The sequence below is a fragment of the Erythrolamprus reginae genome, chromosome 1 (genome assembly GCF_031021105.1).
Source record: "Erythrolamprus reginae isolate rEryReg1 chromosome 1, rEryReg1.hap1, whole genome shotgun sequence".
Classification (NCBI taxonomy): Eukaryota; Metazoa; Chordata; class Lepidosauria; order Squamata; family Dipsadidae; genus Erythrolamprus; species Erythrolamprus reginae.
The window spans coordinates 395,241,474-395,267,143 of NC_091950.1; the positions used below are offsets into that span (position 1 = coordinate 395,241,474).

Consider the following 25,670-nt stretch of genomic DNA (forward strand, 5'->3'; position numbering starts at 1 on the left):
CTGTCACCTCTTGGCCTTCAAGAAAGGGGAGCCAGACCTCTGAACTCTCTAGCTGGACAGTCACTGATTAACATGTCTCATTTCTGATGTATCTCCAACTGGTAGATAGGAGCTTTTGTGCATGATTCAGAAAAGTTCATGTATTTCTTCTTGAACTCTTCACTGAGCTGTGGGAATAACTCGCCATTTTATAAAAACCCAAATGTTGGCTTGCAAGAAATCAGATTTTTCTGGAATCTAATTCAGTATTTCTAACATTGAGTAGCACCAGCTTTTTTCTTCAGCTGGGATCGATTCATCACAATTTTCTGATTGCTACACAGGTGTTTTCCTAATTACCTGTGATTGTGCCAAAAAATACATATATCATAATTTACTTAAAGCTGCCTTACATCAAACCAGATCATTATTATTATTTTCATATTTCCTGGGGCTCGGGGGATTCCCCATTCGTGTAGCAGATTAATTATTTACTTCCTGCTATTCTATAAAGAGTATTGAAAGTTTGAAAGGTGTATTTGCAACAAAATGCTGAAAGCATTATTTGTCTTTGTTCACTTGGTTTCTGAACACACATACCCATCACACACAAAAATTTTCAGGGTATGCAGAAAAGGAAGAAGAAACTGTTAGCAAGAGAAAAGTTAGCTAAATCTTGTTCTCCTTATTTTGTTCTTGCTCAAATGGATAGTATCTATCTATCTATCTATCTATCTATCTATCTATCTATCTATCTATCTATCTATCTATCTATCTATCTATTTATTGGATTTGTATGCCGCCCCTCTCCGTAGACTCGGGGCGGCTAACAACAGTAATAAAAAACATCATATAAATCCAATACTAAAACAACTAAAAAACCCTTATTGTAAAAACCAAACATCCCTACAAACAAACATAACATGCATAAATTGTAAAGGCCTAGGGGGAAAGAATATCTCAGTTCCCCCATGCCTGACGGCAGAGGTGGGTTTTAAGGAGCTTACGAAAGGCAAGGAGTGTGGGGGCAATTCTAATCTCCGGGGGGAGTTGGTTCCGGGGCCGCCACAGAGAAGGCTTTTCCCCTGGGCCCCGCCAAACGACATTGTTTTGTTGACGGGACCCGGAGAAGACCCACTCTGTGGGACCTAACCGGTCGCTGGGATTCATGCAGCAGAAGGCGGTCTCATAGATACCATGGTCCAGTGCCATGAAGGGCTTTATAGGTATTTATTGTATAGGTACATAATATGTAATACTGAATGCTGTATACAGTTGTTAAAAGAACAATAAACATTTGGAATATGGTATAAATGTTAATACACATATACAATCATACAAGCAATAGATTAAATATAAGCACAAATACCATTAGTACTATTTTTTTTCCTCTTCCCCGTTAACCTATTGTCATTATTTGCACCTACATGCAGGGGAAGGCTGCTGCCCGGAGGGGGGGGGGATGCAGTGGGTTAGCAAAAATGGAGCTCCACCCCAGAGCCCCCAATTTGCATGAAATATGTTGAAAGAAAATGCAGGGTGTCCTGCATAAGCCACACCCACAGTGTGGTAGTAAAAAAATTGGAAGCCGTTCACTGCCTACATGCTATCTTTTCCCCCCAGAGATTTGAAATAAAATAGCTAAATAAAATTGCTTTAATAAAACAGCTAATTTTAATGAAAAGAAGGACCAGGGGAGACACAGCAGCAGTGTTCCAATATCTCAGGGGTTGCCACAAAGAAGGAGTCAGGCTATTCTCCAAAGCACCTGAGGGCAGGACAAGAACCAATGGGTGGAAACTAATCAAGGAGAGAAGTAACTTAGAAATAAAGAGAAATTTCCTGACAGTCAGAAGGGTTGATCAGTGGAACACCTTGCCTCCAGAAGATGTGAATGTTCCAACACTGGAACTTTTTAAGCAGATGTTGGATAAACATCTGTCTGAAGTAGTGTAGGGTTTCCTGCCTAAGCAGAGGGTTGGACTAGAAGACCTCCAAGATCCCTTCCAACTCTGATTATTATTATTATTATTATTATTATTATTATCATCATCATCATCATCATTATCATCATCATCATCATTATCATTATCTAAGGCGCTGCCAAACTATAGTATTCAACCTATTGTCCAAAGCACCTAAAGGCAGGACGAGAAACAATAGATGGAAATTAATCAAGGAGAGAAGCATCTTAGAATTAAGAAAAAAAATTCCTGAAAAACAATTAATCAGTGGAACAGCTTGCCTCCAGAAGTTGTGAGTGCTCCAACACTGGAAGTTTTAAAGAAGAGATTGGACAACTATTTGTCTGAAATGGTATAGCGCAAGGGTAGGCAAAGTTGGCTCTTCTATGACTTGTGGACTTCAACTCCCAGAATTCCTGAGCCAATCATGCTAGCTCAAGAATTCTGGGAATTGAAGTCCATATGTCATAGAAGAGCCAACTTTGCCTACCCCTGGTATATGGCAGTGTTGGAGAACTTTTTTAGCACCAAGACACCAGCCCTCTAGTCCGCAGCACTGACGCGCATCTGCAGTCTGTAACACCTGGCTGGCTCAGGCGCGTGGGGTAGCAGGGCAGTTTTGCTGGCTGGGCAACCAGATGCCCTGGCCCAGTGAAGGGCTACCAAACTTTTTACTACCACACTGTGGGCGTGGCTTATGCAGGACACCCTGCATTTTCTTTCAACTTCTTTCAGTGCAAATTGGGTGCTCTGGGGTGGAGCTCCATTTTCTCCATGTGCGTCCCCCCACATCCAGGCAGTAGCCCACACCTGCCCTGGCCGCTCTGGCAGAGGTGAGGGACAAGAGTGGTTCTCACGCTGCTGCTGCTGCCCAGGATGCTGGAGCAGCCAGGAAGAGGAGCCACTGTTGGGAAGGTGAGCTGCCCCAGGAAGGCCAGAGGAGAATGCAGCTCCTCACGCATGGAATCATAGAAACATAGAAGATTGACGGCAGAAAAAGACCTCATGGTCCATCTAGTCCGTCCTTATACTATTTCCTGTATTTTATCTTAGGATGGATATATGTTTATCCCAGGCATGTTTAAATTCAGTGACTGTGGATTTACCAACCACGACTCCTGGAAGTTTGTTCCAAGCATCTATGACTCTTTCAGTAAAATAATATTTTCTCACATTGCTTCTGATATTTTCCCCAACTAACTTCAGATTGTGTCCCCTTGTTCTTGTGTTCACTTTCCTATTAAAAACACTTCCCTCCTGGACCTTATTTAACCCTTTAACATATTTAAATGTTTCGATCATGTTCCCCCCTTTTCCTTCTGTCCTCGAGACTATACAGATTGAGTTCACTAAGTCTTTCCTTTTTTTTAAATAGTCTTTATTAATTATTTACACTAAAAAGAAGACAAGACAAATACAATATAGAAAAAAGAAAGAAAAAAAAAAGAAAGAGGAAAAAAGGAAAAAAGTCTTTCCTGATAAGTTTTATGCTTGAGATCTTCCACCATTTTTGTAGCCTGTCTTTGGGGCTACAAAATGCCGCCAAGGATCTGGTTCGCTGTCAGGGAGTGGCGGCGGGGGCCGGACAATTGCTCCTGCCCTTCACGCTATGCCTGCCACTGCTGCTGCTCTTCTGGGATGGTGGGGATGCACAGGAGCTGCACAAACGCTGCTCCCAAGCCGGACAGGCATTCCAGACTGAGGATGTGCATTGGTGCTGTGGGCCGGAGGGTTGAGGCCCTGCAAGAAGCCCGATTGGGAGGGGAGGGAGGGAAAGCCCGGCCCGCCTGTCCTCACTGACAGCTCTGCTCCCCTAAGAAGTGACCACCAGGACTCCCTCTCCACATTCGGCATTCCTAGTGCACTCCTGGCAGCGAGTGCAGGCAGGCGCATGTCCGGTCTGCATGGATGCGCATATCAGTGTGAGGTTCAGAATTCTGTTCATGCACAGAAGCTGAATCTCGCACGAGGACACTTGAATGTACGAGATTTCACCCAAAGCGCAAAAAAATGGCAAAATCTTGCATGCCTGAGCATCCTTGCACAATATTTCCTTTGCGGTGCATGCGCAGAAGCCAAATCTCTTGTGGGGGCAAGGGGGCGCATATGCGCACATCAGGGATGCACAAATGTGTGTGCATCACAATTTTAGCTACCACACTATAATGTGGCCTGCGCCAGGTGCGCCCACTACTTCTTCACATATTTGGGCACGCCAACCATTGCCTGTTGCTCTTCTACGTTGGCCACATGGTCTTTATGGGAATCATGCGTGGCAGAAACTGGAAGACCAGGTGGAAGATCACACGTGCGCTGGACACCAGAATATCATCTTCCTGAAACTCCTCCAGTTTCTGTTGCTCCTATGCACAAGATGATCACCTGGGCAACACACCAGAAGAGCAAGTGCCACTTCCGGCACATGTGCCATAGATTTGCCATCACGGTGAAATTTTTGACTCGAGTGGGTGATTGAACTAGAAGACTTCCAAGGTCCCTTCCAACCGTATCTCTGTTATTCACTTTGCTGCCATCAAGCAGGTTGTGGGTTTCTACGGCCCAGGTGAGCAGTTTTCCTTGTGACTCAGGTCTTTTTCTGCTCACCTTTTGCTTAGACCAGTGTTTCCCAACCTTGGCAACTTGAAGATATTTAGACTTCGACTCCCAGAATTCCCCAGCCAGCGAATTCTGGGAGTTGAAGTCCAGATATCTTCAAGTTGCCAAGGTTGGGAAACACTGGCTTAGACCTTAGACAAATGATTGCAATTTATATTTTTATATTGTTTTTTTATTCTTAGCCGCACAGAATCCATTTTGAATTGGGCAGCATATAAATATTACTAATAAATTATCACTCCGAGGTTCAACTACTGTAATGTTCTCTACATGGGGCTACTTTTGAAACTTCAAATCGTCCAGAATGCAGCCGCGCGAGCGGTTATGGGCCTTCCAAGGCATGTCCAAATTTCTCCAGCACTCCGCAGACTGCATTGGCTGCCGATTGGTTTCCGGATGCAATTCAAAGTGTTGGTTATGACCTATAAAGTCCTACATGGCATCAGACTAGATTACCTCCAGGACAGCCTTCTGCCGCATGAGTCCCAGAGGCCGGTTAGGTCCCATGGAGTTGGCCTTCTCCAGGTCCGGTTAACTAAACAATGTCATTTGGTGGGACCTAGGGGAAGAGCCTTCTCTGTGGGGGCCCCGGCTCTCTGGAATCAGCTCCCTCACTAATTGTATGTTGCCAGGCTTTGGGTGATTAGATCTTCCCGCCTGGCCAACAAAATGTTATGTATGGCAGTTGTTCAAATGGGTTTGATTGATTTTTTTAATAGCGTTAATGATTTTAGAGTAGTAATTTAATTTTACTTAATTGGATTCAGCGCATTATATTGTATTGTTCTTTTTAATATTTATTTATTTATTAGAGTTGAAAGGGACCTTGCATGTCATCAAGTCCAACCTCCTGCTTAAGCAAGAAATCCTACAGCACCCCAGCCAAATGACAGTCCAATCTCCTCTTGAAAAGGTCCAAAGTTGGGGAGTTCACAACCTCCGCTGGCAGGCCGTTCCATTGGTTGATCGCTCTGACCGTCAGGAAGTTCTTCCTTATTTCTAGGTTGAATCTCTTGTTGGTCAGTTTCCAACCGTTGTTCCTTGTCTGGCCCTCTGGTGCCCTGGAGAATAGCGTGACCCCCTCCTCTCTGTGGCATCCCCTCAAGTACCTGTACAATACTATAATGTCCCCCCTGGCCCTTCTATTCTCTAGGCCAGTGTTTCCCATCCTTGGCAACTTGAAGATATTTGGACTTCAACTCCCAGAATTCCCCAGCCAGCAAATGCTGGCTGGGGAATTCTGGGAGTTGAAGTCCAGATATCTTCAAGATGCCAAGGTTGGGAAACACTGAACTAGACAATGCTGCTTGGTGGGGCCTAGGGGAAGAGCCTTCTCTGTGGACCCTCTGGAATCAGCCCTCTGGAATCAGCTCCCCCCAGAGATTCGTACTGCCCCCACCCTCCTCGCCTTCCGCAAGAATTTGAAAACCTATTTATGCCACCAGGCATGAGGTCACTCGACCCTAGCCTCTGGCTAACCAGTGTGTGGTATGTTTGGGGAATTCTGGGAGTTGAAGTCCAAATATCTTCAAGTTACCAAGGTTGGGAAACACTGCTCTAGGCGATCCATGCCCAGTTCCAGCAATCTCTCCTCATAAGTCTTGGTTTCTAGTCCCCTAATCATTTTGGTTGCTCTTTTCTGCACCTTCTCCAGAGTTTCTATGTCTCTTTTGAAGTGTGGTGACCACAACTGAATGCAGTACTCCAGATGTGGCCTGTAAGAGATGTTGTAAGCCACGTCCCGGAGAGGGGCGGCATATAAATCCAATAAATATAAATATAAATGAAGTAAAATAAATAAATAACTGAGGGAGGGAGGGAGAAGGATCCCCACCCACCCAAGCCCACACGGGCCCCATAGTAACAGCAGGTGCACCCAGCCATCCATCTCCAGCCAGCCGGCGGCGGCGCCTCGCTCGATCTTCTCCAGCTGTTCGCCATCCTTCCAAAAGGCCGTTTGTCGCGGCGACAGGCGGTGGGTCCCGGCTGGGGACATTCCATCTCCGTGGGACCGGTGGGGATCATGTGGAACTTTCCAAGCCGTCGCCCTGGAAAGATTCGAAAAAGCGTCGAAGAGGCCGCAACACGGGGCCTCCCCTTTACCTCAGGCGCTTCGAGGGTGGCCTGGTCTGAGGAGAAAAAAGCGGCGAGGGGGTTCCAGCTGAGGTGAGGGAAGCGCAGCCTCCCGTGAGGGAGGGAAAGGGAGAGAGAGCAAGGCCGCGGGGGCCGGGCTGAGGGAGGGGCCGGGGCCGGCGCCCAAGGAGGAGCGCCGTTTAAAAGGCCCGGTGCGCAACCGGGAGGCTCCCTCTTTCTCTCTCCCTCTCGCCCGTCCCGTCTAAAGCCGCTTCCCCGCTGATGGCTCCCGTGGTACCGCCCTGTGTGCGCTCCTTATTGCGCTTCAAGACCTTCGTCGCGCTCTTCGGCACGCCGCTCGTCCTCCTGCCGCTGCCGCTGCTCATCGCCACCCCGGTAAGGTCCCGCGGTCGGTCAGTCGGTTGCCCGAAAGAGGATCCGGCGTTCGGGGGGGGGGGATTGCCGGTGGATGGCCCGGGCCGGAGACGCTCGGGGCTCTCCCAATGAAAACCCCGAATGGCCGTTGGGCTCCTTGTGGCAGAGCGGGATGCCGGCTGGGAAGCGAGAGAGAGAGAGAAGGGAACGCCACGATCTGGGAAGAAACGGAAGAAAGGCGCTCTCGCTCTCTCTCTCGAACCGTTTTGCCGACGGTTTGCTGGAGGAACAGCGCGGCCGCTTTGTTCCACTCCAGGAGAAACAAAGAAGAAAGAAAATCTTGTATAAAGTTGTAGGGCAGCCGGGATTGGAGGAAACTTCCTATTCTGTGGCTGTAGAGTAGAGTAGAGTAGAGTAGAGTAGAGTAGAGTAGAGTAGAGTAGAGTAGAGTAGAGTAGAGTAGAGTAGAGTAGAGTAGAGTAGAGTAGAGTGGGCTGGAGAAGAGTAGAGTGGACAGGACTGGACTGCACTGCACTGGAATAAGGAAGCTTAGAGTAGAGTAGACTGGACTGGACTGGAGTAGAGTAGAGTAGACTGGGCTGGAGTAGAGTAGAGTAGAGTGGACTGGAGTAGAGTAGAGTGGACTGGACTGGAGTAGAGTAGAGTAGAGTGGACTGGAGTAGAGTAGAGTAGACTGGGCTGGAGTAGAGTAGAGTAGAGTAGAGTAGAATAATAGAACAGAACAGAACAGAATAGAATAGAATTCTTTATTGGCCAAGTGTGATTGGATATACAAGGAATTTGTCTTTGGTGCATAGGCTCTCAGCGTACATAAAAGAAAAAGATACATTTGTCAAGAATCATGAGCTACAACACTTAATGATTGTCATAGGGGTCAAATAAGCAATCAGGAAACAATCAATATTAATAAAAATATTGAGGATACAAGCAACAAGCTACAGTGTATATACAGTCATAAGTGGGAGGAAATGGCAATAGCATTTAGACTTATATACCGCTTCGTAGTGCTTTTGCAGCCCTCTCTAAGCGGTTTACAGAATCAGCATATCGCTCCCAACAATCAGGCTCCTCGTTTTACCCACCTCAGAAGGATGGGTCAACCTAGAGCCTGGTGAGATTCAAACTGGTGAACTACAAATTGGTGCCTCTGGAGGGTGGCGGCTAGTGCCTCTCAATCTTGTACAGGAGGTCCTGGACTTGCAACAGTTCATTTAGTGACTGTCCGAAGTTACAACGCTGGAAGGAAAAGGGTGACTTGTGACCATTTTTCACTCTTAGGACTGTTGCAAGCATCCCTGGGGTCATTGCAGTGCTGCACTCTAACCACTGCACCACCATGGCTCATTGGTTAGAGTGGTAGCTAAACCTGTAGTAGCTAGATAGAGACCCAATGGACCAATCTAGTCTACCTTCAAATACCCAGTTCGGTGGCGAAAAAGGAGCAGATGTCTGCTTAGAGAAGGTGTTGACAAAAAGGCAACTGACCCAGAGCAATCATAAGAAGCAGATATATAATGGTAAAAGCTGGAGGTAAAGTAAGCACTGCGGTATGCATTGGGTCCATTCAATATGTATTCATAGCAGTATGCATGTATTCAGACAGTATGTAGTCATAGTACCTGCGGTTGGGTAACAATCCCTGGGGAATACACCCTCCTCATACCCTGAGTGTGAACTGCTTGAGTCAACTGCTTGTTGACCACTGGTTGGATTTGATAGAAAATCTTTTAGTCTGAGTGATCCAGCAGGAAGTCAGTGGATTTTGGTCTCGGTTGGCTCACATCTAACGACAGTTATAACATAACTCTGCTTTTTTGAATGAGAGTTGGAAGGGACCTTGGAGGATTTGTTTGTTTGTTTAATTAATTAATTAGATTTGTATGCCGCCCCTCTCCGTAGACTCGGAGCAGCTCACAACAAGAAACAATACAAATCCAATACTTAAAAGGATGGCTATCCAACATCTTCTTAAAAACTTCCAGTGTTGAGGTATTCACAACTTCTGGAGGCAAGCTGCTCCACTGATTAATTGTTCTGTGGAACAGCTTGCCTCCAGATAAAAGTGAATGTTCCAACACTGGAAGTTTTTAAGAAGATATTTTTTGTAACGCGGTGACCAAAACTGGATGCAGTATTGCTGGCGAGGTCTTACCAAGGCTTTATAAAGTGGTGTTAATATATATGAGATATATTCTTTTCGGAATATACACTGCTCAAAAAAATAAAGGGAACACTTAAACAACACAATATAACTCCAAGTAAATCAAACTTCTGTGAAATCAAACTGTCCACTTAGGAAGCAACACTGATTGACAATCAATTTCACATGCTGCTGTGCGCATTCAACTTTGTAAAAAACAAAGTATTCAATGAGAATATTTCATTAATCTAGGATGCGTTAGTTGAGTGTTCCCTTTATTTTTTTGAGCAGTATGTATCAGCCTTCTGTCATTTTTGTACTTTTTTGCAATGTTTGAAAAGTCGGAAAAAAAGACTTACATACTTAAAACTGTCCATTTAGTGGTCATTTGAAGTTACGGCGATAGTGGAAAAATTGATTTATGACCAGTTTTGACACTTACACCCTTTGCAGCATCCTTGTGGTAATGTGGTGAAAATTCAGATGCTTGACAATTAACCCATACTTATGCCGGCAATTAACTCATATTTATGATGGTCCCAGAGTTATCTGATCTCCTTTTCTGACCAGCAAAATCAATGGGGAAGCCAGATTCATTTAACAAACGTGTTACTAACTTAACAACTAGGGCAACTTAACAACTAGGCCGCCCCGAGTCTTCGGAGAGGGGCGGCATACAAATCTAATTAATAATAATAATAATAATAATAATAATAATAATAATAATAATAACAACAACAACAACAACAACAACAATAATAATAATAATAATAATAGAGAAATTAGTGAAATACAAAGATCTAAAAATCGAGCTGCAACGACTCTGGCATAAGCCAGTAAAAGTGGTCCCAGTGGTACTTGGCACGCTGGGCGCAGTACCAAAGGATCTCAGCGGACATTTGAAAACCATCAGAATTGACAAAATCTCCATCTGTCAATTGCAAAAGGCCGCTTTATTGGGATCGGCAAACATAATTCACCGCTACATCACGCAGTCCTAGGTGCTTGGGAAGCGCCCGACTGGTGATGAAATACGAAATCCAGCAAATTTTGGGCTCATTAAGTTGAGGACTCCCTGTTATCAGATTGATAGCCACCAAGTCAGGAGTTTTGATTTTTGGGAACTGATCTGGGCGATCCGGAGGAAGTTTAGCCTCCATCAGGCAAAGCTGCAGCCTGTTTCAGCTCAGCAAAGGGGTCAAGAGGATTGAAAATTTCCCGCACAAGGGATGGTTTCCACATTCAATGGGACAGGGTACAGATTCCTAACTTGGGCAGCTCCAGATGTGTGTGGGCTTCCAACTGGCTGGATGGGGAATTCTGGGAGTTGAAGTACACACAAGATTGAGAAACTTTGGGAGAGGGAAATTTGCGATTTCACAAGGATGGCTGGTTCAGAGAAACTGGATAGAAGCGGTTCTTCCTCCTTTCTCATGATGTTAGGATTTGAAGATAAGAAGAAGATTGAAACATGAAATTCACAAGATTAACAAAATCTTGTGCTCAGCCTACCTCTAAATGCTTGCTGCAAGGGGGGGGGGGGGTGAAGAGAGATAGTATAGCAAGCAACAGAATAATTTGTCTGTCTGTAGCAATTCCTGAACCAGCAACTACTGCAGGACAAGCCCTCTGCATAAACCTTGTGGTACCCTCTCCCCTAAGGCACACATTAATGCCTGGCCATTGACATACAGTAATTAAAAAGAGATTGTGATACTGAGAATCAAGAAGGCATGCTTGTGTATGTTTTTTTTTAGGTAATCCTGAGAAGCGGGAAAAGGCAGGTGGAAGTGACAGGCCAATTATTGAAATATACTGCTCAAAAAAAAATAAAGGGAACACTCAAATAACACATCCTGGATCTGAATGAATGAAATATTCTCATTGAATACTTTGTTCTGTACAGAGTTGAATGTGCACAACAGCATGGGAAATAGATTGTCAATCAGTGTTGCTTCCTAAGTGGACAGTTTGATTTCACAGAAGTTTGATTTACTTGGAGTTATATTGTGCTGTTTAAGTGTTCCCTTTATTTTTTTGAGCACTGTATTGACCAAAGTGAAAATTCTGGCCAAACGCTTTACAGCATTGGAATGAAGAATGAGTCTTATTAGGATGGATTAAGCAAAGAGCAAATTCACGCTAGTCCATTGGGAACTGGGTGGGACTGAGAGGCGGGATGACGCAGTGGTTAGAGTGCAGCACTACAGGTTACTTCAGCTAACTGCTAGCTGTAGTTCAGCAGTTCAAACCTCACCACCGGCTGAACTTTGACTCAGCGTTCCAGCCTTTCGAGGTGGGTAAAATGAGGAGCCAGATTGTTGGGGGCAATATGCTGATTCTGTAAACCGCTTAGAGAGGCCTGTGAAAGCACTATGAAGTGGAATATAAGTCTAAATAGTAATGCTATTGCTATCTGGCCACCAGAGGGGAAAATGACTAACCATGAAGGCTAACTCTTCGGAGAAGGGCGGCATACAAGTCTAAATAATAATAATAATAATAATAATAATAATAATAATAATAATAATAATAACAACAACAACAACAACAACAACAACAACAGAGAGGAACGGCATACAAATCTAATAAATAAATAAATCTAATAAATAAATAAACAACAACCATAACAACAACAACAAAAAATATTCTGCTCACGAGATCTTTGACGATCTGAGTCTTCTGGTGCAGGGGTGGGTTGCTACTGGCTTGCACCGGTTCAGCAAACCTGTAGCGGCGGTGGTGGGAGGCTCCTCCCACCTGCCTGGACATCGTCAAAAACACTCTGCGCATGTGCAGAAGCGTTACACACACCAGCATGCTTCCATTTCAGAACTGGTAGCAAAGGGAAGAGAAACCTGCTACTGTTCTAGTGGTATTTTGCCTCTCACTCCACTCTGCAAATACAGGTAGTCCTCAACTTATGACCACAATGGAGCCCAACATTTCTGCCAAGTGAGACACTTGTGAATTTTACCATGTTTTTTGAACTTTCTTGCCACAGTCGCAAAGTGAATCACTGCGGTTGATAAATTGGTAACTTCGTTGTTAAATGAACCTGGGCTCCCCGTTGGCTTTGCTTGTCAGAAGGCCGCAAAAGGTGATCACAAAACCTTGGGACACAGGAACGGTCATAAGTATGAACCAGCAGCCAAGCCTCTGAATTTTGATCATGTGATCAATGGGGAGGCTGCAAAGGCCTTCACCACTGTGAAAAACAGTCACAAGTCACTTTTTCTAGGGCCGTTATAAGTTTGGTCACTAAATGAAATGTTGTAAGTCGAGGACTATCTGCATTCTGTATTGGGCTCCTTAATAATGATGCTGTGTGTTGCTTCACAAAACAGAGACTAATCACCAATTATTCTGCTTTTCCTCACTCAAATTAAAGCCATACATTTTTTTTTCACAATACACCACTGTGTTTCTTCCTTAATGTTTCTCAACACTGGTTGGTTAATTTCTAAGCCTCCCTTGTCTCTTTGACCTCTGAATTAATTATTTGCTCTAAATAAGTAAGGAGACAGTTTCTTCTAAGGGCGAGTAGGTGCAAGGCATTGAGATGCACAGATATCTTCTGCAGAATCTTAGTGTACTCTTCTCCAGTACACACAGAGGAAGGAATAATCCTCTAAATCAACACTTTCCAAACTTTTTCCTTCCATTACTCAAAACCACTTATCAGAAAGTCCTTTTTACGGCTTATCAGAAAGTCTTTATTTAAATGTCCCTGTTGTGATTGGGTAATGACTTTGTGTGTCATTATTCAAAAAGAAAATACACTTTTACCCAATTTGGGGTAATTTACCTACCGCTAGGTTTGGGAAGCACTGTTCTGCGTAGGGAAGTGTATAGATAAGATCTGGAAACATTTTGCAAAGAAATCTTGAGAATCATTTGATATTTTCAGTGGACACCGTGCAATGACTGAAATATGCAGAACATACAAACCCTTGAATAAGAACATCAGAACATCAGAAGAACCATGCTGAATCGGGCCAAAGCCCATCGAGTCCAGCATTCTGTGTCACACAGTGGCCCATCAATTGTCCGTGGGGATCTTGAGCAGAAAGAGAAGGCAAAACCCTCCCTTTCCCTTGACCCCCAACAAATGGTACTCAAGGGAATCCTGCCTGCCTCGACCAACATAGAGGCGGATTAACCGTTGGATCATTGGATCTACATTTGTCCAAGAGAATCTAGAAATATAGGTAATCAGTCAGGTATCTTCCAAATATTTGTGGAAGCCCACATCATATGAGTGTTTGATTGTGATAGGATGAATGTGGGTGCCTGTTTGTAATAACCCTGGGGTTTTAGAATCAGATTTTATGTTTGGGCTTCTTACAAGTTGTATTTTGTATTTATTCTTGTTTTATAAGCCGTCCTGAGTCTATGGAGAAGGGCAGCATAGAAATCCAAACAAATAAAATAAATTCCTTTTTCATGGGTCAGATTGTCTGGGGAATTTTAAAGTCAAAATACCTGAAGGGCTTATGGTTGCTTGTCTATGCTGCAGACAAGAATAGAAAGTTCATAATTAATATCTAATTTTTTGCTTTAGTGGCAAAATTGTGAAAGCCTGTTTTGCACATGCAAAAACACCACCACCCCAACACTACATAGTGATTTCGAGAGAAACAATAGGGCTGTTGGTCTGTAACGAATGTCTTGCTGCCTTAAAGACAAATTACATTTTTTGTCTTTAAGGTACTTTAAACTAGTTTGCAGTTATTACCCGATAAATCTTTCCTCCCGTTAGACATGATAGATTAATATAAAATTCTACTGCATGGCTTACAGTATTTTGCAGTATTTTATACTGCCTGTGAAGAGAAACTTGCAAGTCTGCGAGAACATGAATCCACTTGTTGCCCTCAAGTAAGGCTTGATACATAGTCATTTTGGGCCCAGGCAAATGAACAAGTCTGAAGCATTTGCACCCAAAAGCTTTTAAGCACTGTTTATGACCACTCAATTAGTCTTCCCACAAGAAAATTGACTTCACAAATTCCAGGCTTGCTTACACTCTCATCAGCAGTTTAATTTGGCATGTGTATGCAACATTACCTGAGTTGTGGGCACTTAAATAGTGATTTAGCATCTTCCTTTGATTGCAGGCAGGGACTTGTGAAGGGATCCCTCCTCCTCTCCATGCACCAAAGAGGCTTGACGAAATTTCCAGAGGAATAATCAGTTCCATTCCTGATAGATAAGGAAATCAGGGCTGCTAGTGGCTCCTGAAAAGTGATGGGTTGCTTTATTTGCTTCTGGCATTGCATCACAACTCTGGTAATTTGTAGAGGTAGGGATTTCAGTTTCCCAGAATTCCATACCAGATTCCGGTAGGTAAGATTGAGAAGCACTTAATAATAATAATAATAACAACGGAGTTGGAAGGGACCTTGGAGGTCTTGTAGTCCAACTCCCTGCTTAGGCAGGAAACCCTACACTACTTCAGACAGATGGTTAACCAACATCTTAAAAACTTCCAGTGTTGGAGCATTCACAACTTCTGGAGGCAAGCTGTTCCACTGGTTAATTGTTCTGTCAGGAAATTTCTCTCTCTCTCTCTGTCTCTCCCTCTCTCTCTCTCTCCCCCTCTTTCTCTCTGTGTGTGTCTCTCTCTCCCTTTCTCTCTCTCTCCCTTTCTCTCTCTCTCCCTCTTTCTCTCTGTCTCTCTCTCCCTCTTTCTGTCTGTCTGTCTCTCTCTCTCTCTCTCCCCTCCCTCTCCCTCTTTCTCTCTCTCTCTCTCTCTCTGTCTGTCTGTCTGTCTGTCTGTGTGTGTGTGTGTGTGTGTGTGTCTCTCTCTCTCTCTCTCTCTCTCTCTCTCTTTCTCTCACTCACACACACACACTTCTTTCTTTCAGGCAGGAATGTCCAATATCTTTTGCCTTGAAAGCAAACCAGGGCTGAAAAATGAGTTGTGGATTAGGAATGTTGGCCTGATGGGTTTTATGCCATGGACTGTGCTTTTTCATTCTAGACACTCTTATATCATAGCCTGTGATCCAGAGTTTTAACATGAAATAGATATTTATGTCTGCCTTTGTGTGTCTGAATATGTGCTTCCTTGTCCACAGGAGGCGAGATGTGGCTATGTGATCATTCTCATGGCTGTTTACTGGTGCACAGAGGTGATTCCTTTGGCTGTTACCTCTCTCTTGCCGGTCATATTATTCCCGATGTTTGGAATCCTGGAATCAAAAAAGGTAAGAGCAAAAGTAATGATGGTAAAACCCTTTTCATTATAGAGTTTTAGTTTCTACTTTCCCAATGAAATCAAGAACTGAATTTAGATTAGCAAAATCCCATAATCTTCATCCAGTGGAAAGAAGTTGAAAATATTCACTGTGTTCATACAAGACACTAAACTCTAAATGTGGATTAACGGGACACAACTGCTGCTGTGTTTGCTTAGAAACAGCCGGCCGGTTAGAGCCGTGCGATTGGCGTCCCTATCCAAGGTTCTGATAGGGCGCGTTCCATAGTTACTTTGTAAGCGGGAAAGTTACTGTGTATATGATTGGTTCCTGCCTCAGCCAGGGCTTGCTATATAACCCTGTATGTATTGTTGGATTTCTTTAAGCCTGTACCTGCCTGTCTGGCATGCATTCCGTATTAAAGTGATCTCTTTCATAAGGCCTCCTCTGTTTTACTGGCGACGAGGATTCTCGCCATTTCTTCAGGATTTCTATGCTTGGACGTAAGTGACAATGTCAGTGCAACTTACTTTCGCCCCCTTCAATCCCCAAGGGGAGACATGGGATTCCTATGTTGCCCGTTTCGATTGCTTCTTAATCTCCAATGGGTACATGGAGATATCCGGTGACAGGAAAAGATCTTATTTCCTGGGGTTTTGTGGCCCCGAGATGTTCGAAACGGCTCGAGCATTGTTTGCCCCTACTTCGATCCACGATGTCTCTTGGGAAGACTTTCTAAAAACCTTGCAGGATCATTATGCCCCAGCCCCGTCCCGGTGTGCGAGGCGCTACAAATTTTACCAGCGGAATCAAGCTGAGGGGGAATCTATAAATGACTATGTGGCCGCCCTGCGTCGCGCGGCACTTTATTGCGAGTTTGCAGACCTGAATGATTATCTCCTAGACAGGCTTGTAATAGGGGTGAGAGACGGTCGGCTTAAGCGGCGTCTCCTGGCCATTAGGGATTTGACATTTCAGGCTGCGCTGGCGGAGGCTCGTGCGTTTGAGCTGTCAACGCAGTCGCTGGCAGCCATGGACAGCACCGTCAATGTAACCCGAAAAGCTACGGTTGCCGCTGATAAGGCCACCGTTCTCCCAGAAGAGGAGGGAAGTCACGAAGCAGAGGAGGAGGAGGTGTGTAAATTGGCACCGAGTAGGAACCGAGACGTTCCTGTTACCCGTCCCAGGCCACCCCAGGCTCCTTGTCAGGGCTGCGGGGGCAACCATCTGAGGTCCTCCTGCCCGTCCCGTGATGCCGTGTGCTGGCAGTGTGGTGCAAAGGGGCACCTTTCCAGGGTCTGCCGTTCTCGCAGAGTTTCTACAGCCGCTAGCCGAGAGCAACGAGAGCCCCAGAGTTTTATTCCCCGATGGCAGAAAAAATTTCCGTCCAACCGGCGTGAGGATTGCAACGCTATTTATAGTCGGCCACGTTTGGCTACCACTTTCGTGAAGGAGATGTCCAGTTCAGCGGAGAAGATTTCTTTGGTGGTCCAGTTGGGTTCTTCGAGGTGCCCTATGCAGGTGGACACTGGATCTGCCCATTCCTTGATTTCCTGGACAACATTGAAGCGCTGTTTTCCAGCTGCCAGCAGAGGTCGCCTGTCTCCATGCTCGGTGCAACTTAAAGACTATCAAGGGACTCCAATACCTATTGTGGGGGAGGGCTATTTTCCAGTTCGTTACAAAACTTTTGTGGGCAATTTGCCTCTTATTATTATTAATGGGCCATTCTCTAATCTCTTAGGGTTGGACTGGTTCAAGGCTTTGGGACTTTCTGTGATTGGGGTGAATGCTGTAACTGATATGGGGAAGTTTGAAATTTTGGCACGGGAGTTTCCTACCGTATTCGATGGTCAGTTGGGCTGTTACAAGGGATCCCCAATTTCATTCGGGTTAAACCCACAGGAACCAGCGGTTCGTTTGAAAGCCCGCAGGGTGCCCATTCCCCTCCGGCCGAAAGTTGATGAGGAACTGGACAGACTGATCGCCCAGGGGGTGCTAGAGCCGGTTGATCAGGCTAAATGGGAAACCCCGGTAGTCATTGCATTTAAGGGGGATGGGGGAATTAGGCTGTGTGGGGACTACAAATGTTCCATTAACAAAGCGTTGGCACACCATTCATATCCATTGCCAGTGGTGCAACAGCTGCTGCACACTTTGGGAAAAGGTCAGGTGTTCGCGAAGCTGGATTTATCTCAGGCTTATCAGCAGCTTCCAGTTGACCCCCTGGCTGCAGAGGCGCAGTCAATCATTACCCATCGAGGGGTTTTTAAGTGTCACCGTTTACAATTTGGGGTCTCTATTGCCCCAGGGCTATTCCAGGGCCTGATGGAGAGGTTACTGTATGGGCTCGAGGGCACGGTGCCCTACTTCGATGACGTCCTGGTGTCGGGGAGTTCCACCGACGAGTTGATGGATCGAGTACGAAAGGTTTTGTCCAAGTTCAGGGATGCGGGGCTTAAGCTTAAGGAAAGAAAATGTGTTTTCGGTGTCCCAAGGGTGGAATTCCTGGGCTTTATTGTTGATGGGGAGGGAATTCACCCCACCCCTGAAAAGACACGGGCAATTAGGGAGGCCCCCAGGCCACGATCTAAGGCTGAGCTACAAGCCTTCCTAGGACTTTTAAATTTTTACGCGATATTCATTCCGCATAAGGCGTCGGTGGCCGAGCCTTTGCACCGGCTCTTGGACAAACATGCGAAATGGCACTGGGGTGGAAGGGAGGAATCGGCATTTAATGGGGTCAAGGACTTACTGCTGTCCAATAACGTGCTGGCCCAGTACTCCCCAGGTTTACCTTTAACATTGACCTGTGATGCTTCACAGCATGGGGTGGGTGCTGTCCTTAGTCACAGGTTGCCCAATGGAGCCGAAGCCCCCCTGGCATTTTTCTCTCGCACATTGGCGCCAGCTGAAAGAAACTATGGTCATATAGACAAAGAGGCGCTGGCACTTATTGCAGGGGTCAAGCGGTTCCACGATTATTTATATGGGAGACAGTTCGAGTTGGTCACAGACCACCAACCACTGCTAGGACTGTTATCAGGAAGCCGTCAGAGCCCAGTGGTCCTATCACCAAGGATGTCACGCTGGATCGTCTTCCTAGCGAACTATAGTTACACGCTGACCTACAAGCCAGGTCGCCACATAGCACACGCTGATGCCCTGAGCAGATGTCCGCTGCCTGATGTTCTCGTCGACCCTGCTCCAACGTGCTCCGTGTTTGCTCTGTCTGAGAGCAGAATTCCCATCTCTGCAACCGAAGTGGCCGGAGTGACCGGCCGGGATGCCGTTCTATCCCAAATAAGGCAATGGGTATTAAGGGGATGGCCAGCCACAGCCCCAGCCGATGTGTTTGTCCCATTTTTTAGATGTCAGTCTGAGCTCTCTGTGGAAAAAGGGGTGGTGCTGCGTGGAAGCAGGGTGGTAATCCCGGAAACCTTGCGAGGCCAGGTGCTTGCAATGTTGCACAGAAATCACCCAGGCATCGTGCGCATGAAAAGTTTAGCTCGGGACTATGTGTGGTGGCCTGGATTGGATAAGGAGGTGGAGTTAAGGGTCGCTAGTTGTACAGTTTGCCAGGAAAGCCGCCCTTTCCCTCCTCGAGCCGAGCCGCTGGCATGGGAGCCGCCTGCTGGTCCCTGGGCTCGCATACATATTGATCTCGCCGGTCCCTTTATGGGACAGACCTTTTTGATAGTCGTGGATGCCCATTCAAAGTGGGTGGAGGTTGTCCTGCTCAGATCTACCTGCGCTCAAGCTGTCATAGACGCCCTGATGACTCTATTTGCCACTCATGGGTTCCCCGACCTTCTCGTTTCGGACAACGGTCCCCAGTTCACGGCGGTGCACTTTGAGACATTCCTGGCATCTGCTGGCATCAGACATGCATTAAGCTCGCCTTGGCATCCGGCCAGTAATGGCCAGGCGGAACGGGCAGTTAGGTCTGTGAAGGACGCCCTTAAGAGGATGCCACAAGGTTCATGGCAAGAAAAGATAGCAGATTTGTTGCTAGCGCAACATTCCACCCCTTGCGTGGCTACAGGTAAAACCCCAGCCGAACTGTTGATGGGTCGCAAGCTCCGCATCATTCTGGACAGACTGCACCCATGGTACTCTCAAACGGTACAGTGGCCTGTAACCCCAAATCGACAGGTTAAAATTGGTAACACGGTGTTTGTCAGGGCTTACTCTGGAGGACTGAATTGGGAAAGGGGAACCGTAAGGAGGGAGCTGGGACCTCGATCTTTCGAAATTGAGCTGGAAGATGGAAGGGTTTGGAAGAGGCATTTAGACCAGATTCGGGTTAATAGGGCATGTGATGGTCAAAAGGAAGGAGAAGAGGAGCAGCCGGGATCGCTTCTGAATCCGCTGCAGCTGGCCGTCAGACTGTCTGGGGAAAACGCATCGTCGGAACCTTTAAGGGGTGAGGAAATAAGGGTTTCAGAGGAGGGATTGCAAGAAGCAAATTTGGAAAGGTTTTCAGAGCAGGCGGGCATGCCCCGGCGCTCAGAGAGAACGCGCTACAAACCGGCATATTTAAAAGACTATGTATGTGTCAATCAAGGGGTTAGGAGTGCTGTGTTTGCTTAGAAACAGCCGGCCGGTTAGAGCCGTGCGATTGGCGTCCCTATCCAAGGTTCTGATAGGGCGCGTTCCATAGTTACTTTGTAAGCGGGAAAGTTACTGTGTATATGATTGGTTCCTGCCTCAGCCAGGGCTTGCTATATAACCCTGTATGTATTGTTGGATTTCTTTAAGCCTGTACCTGCCTGTCTGGCATGCATTCCGTATTAAAGTGATCTCTTTCATAAGGCCTCCTCTGTTTTAACTGCTATGTTCAGTTGTTTGTTACATTCAAGTAATAAGTTATTCTCAAATCAGTTAATCAGTGATGGCTGCCCAAATTTTTACTGCCACACTATGGGCGTGGCTTAATTTGTGGGTGCGGCTTGCGGGCCAGGTGTCCAGGTGAAAATGGCTTGACAATCATGTGACCGGAGGGTGGTGGCTTAAAGGTCATGTCTCATGTGACCAACCAAGATACGTTTTCAAATAGGTGCTTGGACTCTTTTTCAATTGATTAAGTCACATTATTTGAATAGCCACAAAAAGAATCAATGATAGACAGCATTATTTGTTAAAAGAGCACAGTAACATTTTAAGGTTTTGTACTGAACCCACAAAGTTCAGTATGATAACAAATTAGGCAAGTAGCTCAATTTTCTTTAACTGCTATAAAGGTTCAGTGCTAGATAATGATTAAAATGATTAAAGCATTTATGGGTAACTGGAATTCTCGATGTTCCAAAAGTGACCTTTTGGGGAAAAAACCAGCTTTGGTTCCTTGTTCTGTATTAAAGAATAGCCCTACATGGCTTAGGACCAGATTACTTATGGGACCATCTCACAGAGTTGGCCTCCTCCGGGTCCTGGCAGCCAAACAATGCCAGCAGGCAGGACCACAGGGCAGGGCTTTCTCTGGGGTGACTCCGGCACTCTGGAACCAGCTTCCCCTGGAGATTCCCACCACCCCCATTCTCCTGGCCTTCCGAAAGGCCCTAAAACCATGGCTTTGCCGGCAGGCCTGGGAGGGTCATTGAATGCCAACACTTGCTCCAGCCTATTGATGAATAAGATTGATGGATGAATGTTTTTTATTGTGGGGTTTTAACTTTGTATTCATTTTATTGTTGTTAAGCGCCCTGAGTCCGCGAGGAGAAGGGTGGGATACAAATGTGTCAGAATAGAATAGAATAGAATAGAATAGAATAGAATAGAATAGAATAGAATTTGTTATTGGCCAAGTGTGATTGGACACACAAGGAATTTGTCTTGGTGCATATGCTCTCAGCGTACATAAAAGAAAAAGATACATTTGTCAAGAATCATGAGGTACAACACTTAATGATTGTCATAGGGATCAAATAAGCAATGAGGAAACAATCAATATTAAAAAAATCTTGGGATACAAGCAACAAGTTACAGTCATACAGTCCTAAGTGGGAGGAAAAGGATGATAGGGATGATGACAAAAACTAGTAGAAATAGAAGTGCAGATTTAGTAAAAAGTCTGACAGTGTTGAGGGAATTATTTGTTTAGCAGAGTGATGGCGTTTGGGGAAAAACTGTTCTTGTGTCTAGTTGTCTTGGTGTGCAGTGTTCTGTAGCGACGTTTTGAGGGTAGGAGTTGAAACAGTTTGTGTCCAGGATGTGAGGGGTCAGTCAATATTTTCACAGCCCTCTTTTTGACTCGTGCAATAAATAAATAATGCAGCTAGCAGGCAAGCAAGCAAACTTCCTTCTTTCTAACTCTAAGAGGCAAACTGTACCCTTACCGCTAAGTCCAAAGGCTCCTTGATAGGGAGAATGCTACATTTGCCATCCTCTGTCCCTGCCAGGTATGCATGCAGTACCTAAAGGACACAAATATGCTCTTTATTGGAGGCCTGATTGTGGCTGTGGCTGTAGAGAATTGGAACCTGCACAAGCGGATTGCACTCCGGGTGTTGCTAGTTGTCGGAGTGAAGCCTGCACTGTAAGTAGCAACTCTTCTCTCCCTTTCTCCAAAGTTAGGCCAGGCTGGATTAAACGGGTGGGGGAAATTAAAGCTATTATGCAAAAATGCCTGACTGGAGGTTCTCCTCCCCTCCTGAATATGCAGATACTGTGTTGTACTCTATCACAGTGTTCCCCAACGTTGGCAACTTGAAGATATTTGGACTTCAACTCCCAGAATTCCCCTCCCAGCGAATGCAGGCTGGGGAATTCTGGGAGCTGAAGTCCAGATATCTTCAAGTTGCCAACATTGGGAAACACTGCTCTATCAGAGCAAGAGGAAAATCCATAGGTTTTTGGTTTGATCCCAAGAAATTAATCTTCATTCAGAGATCATTGAGTTAAAAGAGGTTCCAGATCTGGGTTAGCAAAAACCCAGATCACCACCAGATGGTAGAATGGAGGCTTAAATACAGATGTGGTGCTTCTAACTTATAGCAATAGCACTTACATACTGCTTCAGCTGTACTGCCTAAACTAAGCAGTTTACAGAAACAGCATAGAAACAGAGTCTTCGGAGAGGGGCGGCATACAAATCTAATAAAACTTAAACATATTGCCCCCAAAATTTGAGTTCTCATTTTGCCGACCTTGGAAGGAGTCAGCCTTGAGACTGGTAAGATTTGAACTGCCCAAATTGCAGGCAGCTGGCATTCAACAGAAATAGCCTGCATGAAATATGATTATAATATTAAGATGATTATTAACTGAAGATTTAAAATAATGGTTTGGTTAATTTTTATATTGTTTTAATATTCCTGTAATAATAGAGTTTGGTTTTTCTTTCTGTTTATCTCGCTCCTTCTTTCTTCTCTTTTTTTTCTTTTCTCTTTTCTTTCTCTTTCTTTTTTGAATTATAATTTTCTTTCTTTTTTATTGTTGGTAGTTGATAAAGTTTTCTTTTTTGTAAGGGTTTTGAGAGAATACCCAAGAAGGAGGAGCAGGCACTATGGCATATTTGAAGTACTAAAAGAGAAGGATATTAACCTAATAAGGTTTAAAAGTTTGAATTCAACTAAAAGAAAATTAGATATCTAGATGACAAAATTAGAGGTCAAGGCTGGAGGAGTTGAATTGACCCCGGAAGTAATTAATTTGGAACCAATAATTTTTTGGAGGAAGATTAATTATAAATAATGTACTAACTCAATACTGTTTTTATTATAATATGAAAATATTTCCAAATGTATTGAAAAAGTCTGTATGGAGAAAAAAAATACCCCCCCCCCCCCCAAAAAAAAAAGAAATAGCCTGTAGTACTGCACTCTAAGCACTGTGCCACTATGGTTTATGAGATACTGTCTCCTCACTCTTTTCAGCCTGATGTTGGGATTTATGGGGGTTACCGCTTTCCTATCCATGTGGATCAGCAACACAGCCACCACTGCTATGATGGTTCCCATCATCCAGGCTGTTTTAGAGCAGATGAACAGTCCGGAGCATGACCTGACAGTCATAGACTCAACTGCCGGACACGTCAACAACGCTATTGAAATGGAAGGGAAGGTGAGCACTGGGGTCTCCTCAGTGCAAGGTGAGTGGATTCCCTCCCCAGCAGGTAGAAGAAAACAGCATTTCTGAAATTCATTTGGGATCTACATCCTTGGCAGCTTCTTATTTAGGCTGCAAAAAATCCTACACGAATTAAATAGAGGAAAGTGCAATGACATAGTTAGGAGATGGGTAAGAGTAAATGAGAATCTCACGTTCTTTTAAAGATAAACAGAATTATCAGTTGGCTGACATCAGTAGGGCCCAGAAGCTACTAAGGACAACAGAGTATTTGGTGGTGTGTACTTTTTGTACTTCCTACTCTTTGGAGCCCCTTGTTATCTTTAGTTGGTTACGTAACTGCATCGCGTGTGGAAATAAGTGGGAAATACAGAAATACGATAAGGAAAGAAAAATGTGTAATCTGAAATGAGAGAAAAAAGAACAAGAACAAAGAAAGAATAATATTATATAGGAGATAATTTTTAAATATAGCAGTATGTCTTGGTCACATATAATAATATTAATCAAAACTTTTATTAAAACATTCACAAATAGAAATAATTATTAATAACAATAATAATTTATTAGACTTGTATGCCGCCCCTCTCCAGAGACTCAGGGCGGCTCACAACAACAATAAAAACAATATAGGTACAAATCTAATAATTAAAACATGCAAACAGTTAAATCAAAGGATGAATATTTTTCGCATATTTTCCCCACGTCCTATAATTCTTCATATATTGATACATTACACTATTTCAGGGGGGTCAAACTCGTTGAGGGCCGCATCACGGTAGTGTTTGACCACAGGGTGCTGGGGTGGGCATGGCCAGGTCGACAATACTCGTGTTGGGGGTGCCTGTGGTGGTCCAAACACTCTGTTAGCAGAAACAGGCTCCCGAGCTCCATTTTTGGCGGCCATGGCCTTCTGCAACCCTCTGCCAGTGAAAATGGAGCTCGGCAGGGCTGCCCACTGTCAGAAGCACTGCAGACTGGTCCTTCACTGTTTCCAGGGCAACCCTGTGGGCCAGATCTAAGTACGGTACTCTGGGGGCCGGATCTGTTCCCCGGGCCTTCAGTTTCACACCCCTGCACTACTTCAACTCATACTAGAAAATCACATCCATATCTTTAAAACATATTATTGTTCCCACAACCATATTCAAACTTGTGGATAAATAGGGTAGTTGTTGGACAAGCTGATATCATGTATAGCATATTAGTCCACTCCACGATGTTATATTTTTAACTTACTCTTTTTAAACATTCTTCAATTTTTAAATTTTCTCCAATAAACATGAAAATATTTTTTATTGAATGAACCTCATCATAAGATTATATGAAACCTACCTAAAAGCCTTACAGACTCATAGTCTTTGATTATTCAATATGGCACATTCTAACTCTTTTATTTCAGAGTTCTTGCAAATAATTAATAGTGCCCTAAATATAGCAGTAGTAACAACAACAGCAACAACAACAACAATAACAACAGAGTTGGAAGGGACCTTGGAGGTCTTCTAGTCCAACCCCCTGCTTGGGCAGGAAACCCTACATTACTTCAAACAAATGGTTATCTTAAACACTTCCAGTGTTGGAGCAATTGCTGGAAGTAAACCATTCCACTGATAATTGTTCTAACTGTCAGGAAATTTCTCCTTAGTTCTAAGTTGCTTCTCTCCTTGTTTAGTTTCCACCCATTGCTTCTTGTCCTACCCTCAGGTTGTACTCCCCTTGGAAAATTGGTTGACTCCCTCTTCTTTGTGGCAACCCCTGAGATATTGGAACACTGCTATCATGTCTCCCCTGGTCCTTCTTTTCATTAAACTAGACATGCCCAGTTCCTGCAACCATTCCTTATGGTTCTTTCATTATCCATTAAGGAAAATCCCATAGGTTTGGAATAATCCAAAACACTTCATTATTCATAATTAAGAACTTTTGATGTCACTAACACATTTGGATTTTGCATAATTACAATAATTTTTATCTTTTTTATAATTTGAAATATTTACATTTATTTATTTTTTTAAATCTCTTATTTAAATTAATTCATACAAGTAAAACTCACTTTTTAAGAAATATCTCTGGACACATTAGAACCAGTAAGGTATATATGAAATGGTTCAATTAATTGAGTAGCTGAGAATTAAACTTTTTTTTATTATACCAACCCATTTTGCAAAAAAAAAAAAAAAATATTGATCAATAGAAATAACCTATCAACATATAATACCGTAACTA

At 44.4% G+C, this 25,670-nt stretch overlaps 1 protein-coding gene across 1 annotated transcript in view; it reads left to right on the forward strand.

Annotated features, from left to right (window-relative positions):
* The first annotated feature begins 6,824 nt into the window (after positions 1-6,824).
* SLC13A5 (solute carrier family 13 member 5) overlaps positions 6,825-25,670 on the forward strand; it is a 53,384-nt gene continuing 34,538 nt past the window's right edge. The window contains exons 1-4 of the mRNA XM_070735020.1: positions 6,825-7,028; positions 15,252-15,380; positions 21,773-21,909; positions 23,249-23,463. Of these exons, the coding sequence (XP_070591121.1) occupies positions 6,915-7,028; positions 15,252-15,380; positions 21,773-21,909; positions 23,249-23,463 (595 nt within the window). The 5' untranslated portion in view covers positions 6,825-6,914. The remainder of the gene's footprint in view (positions 7,029-15,251; positions 15,381-21,772; positions 21,910-23,248; positions 23,464-25,670) is intronic.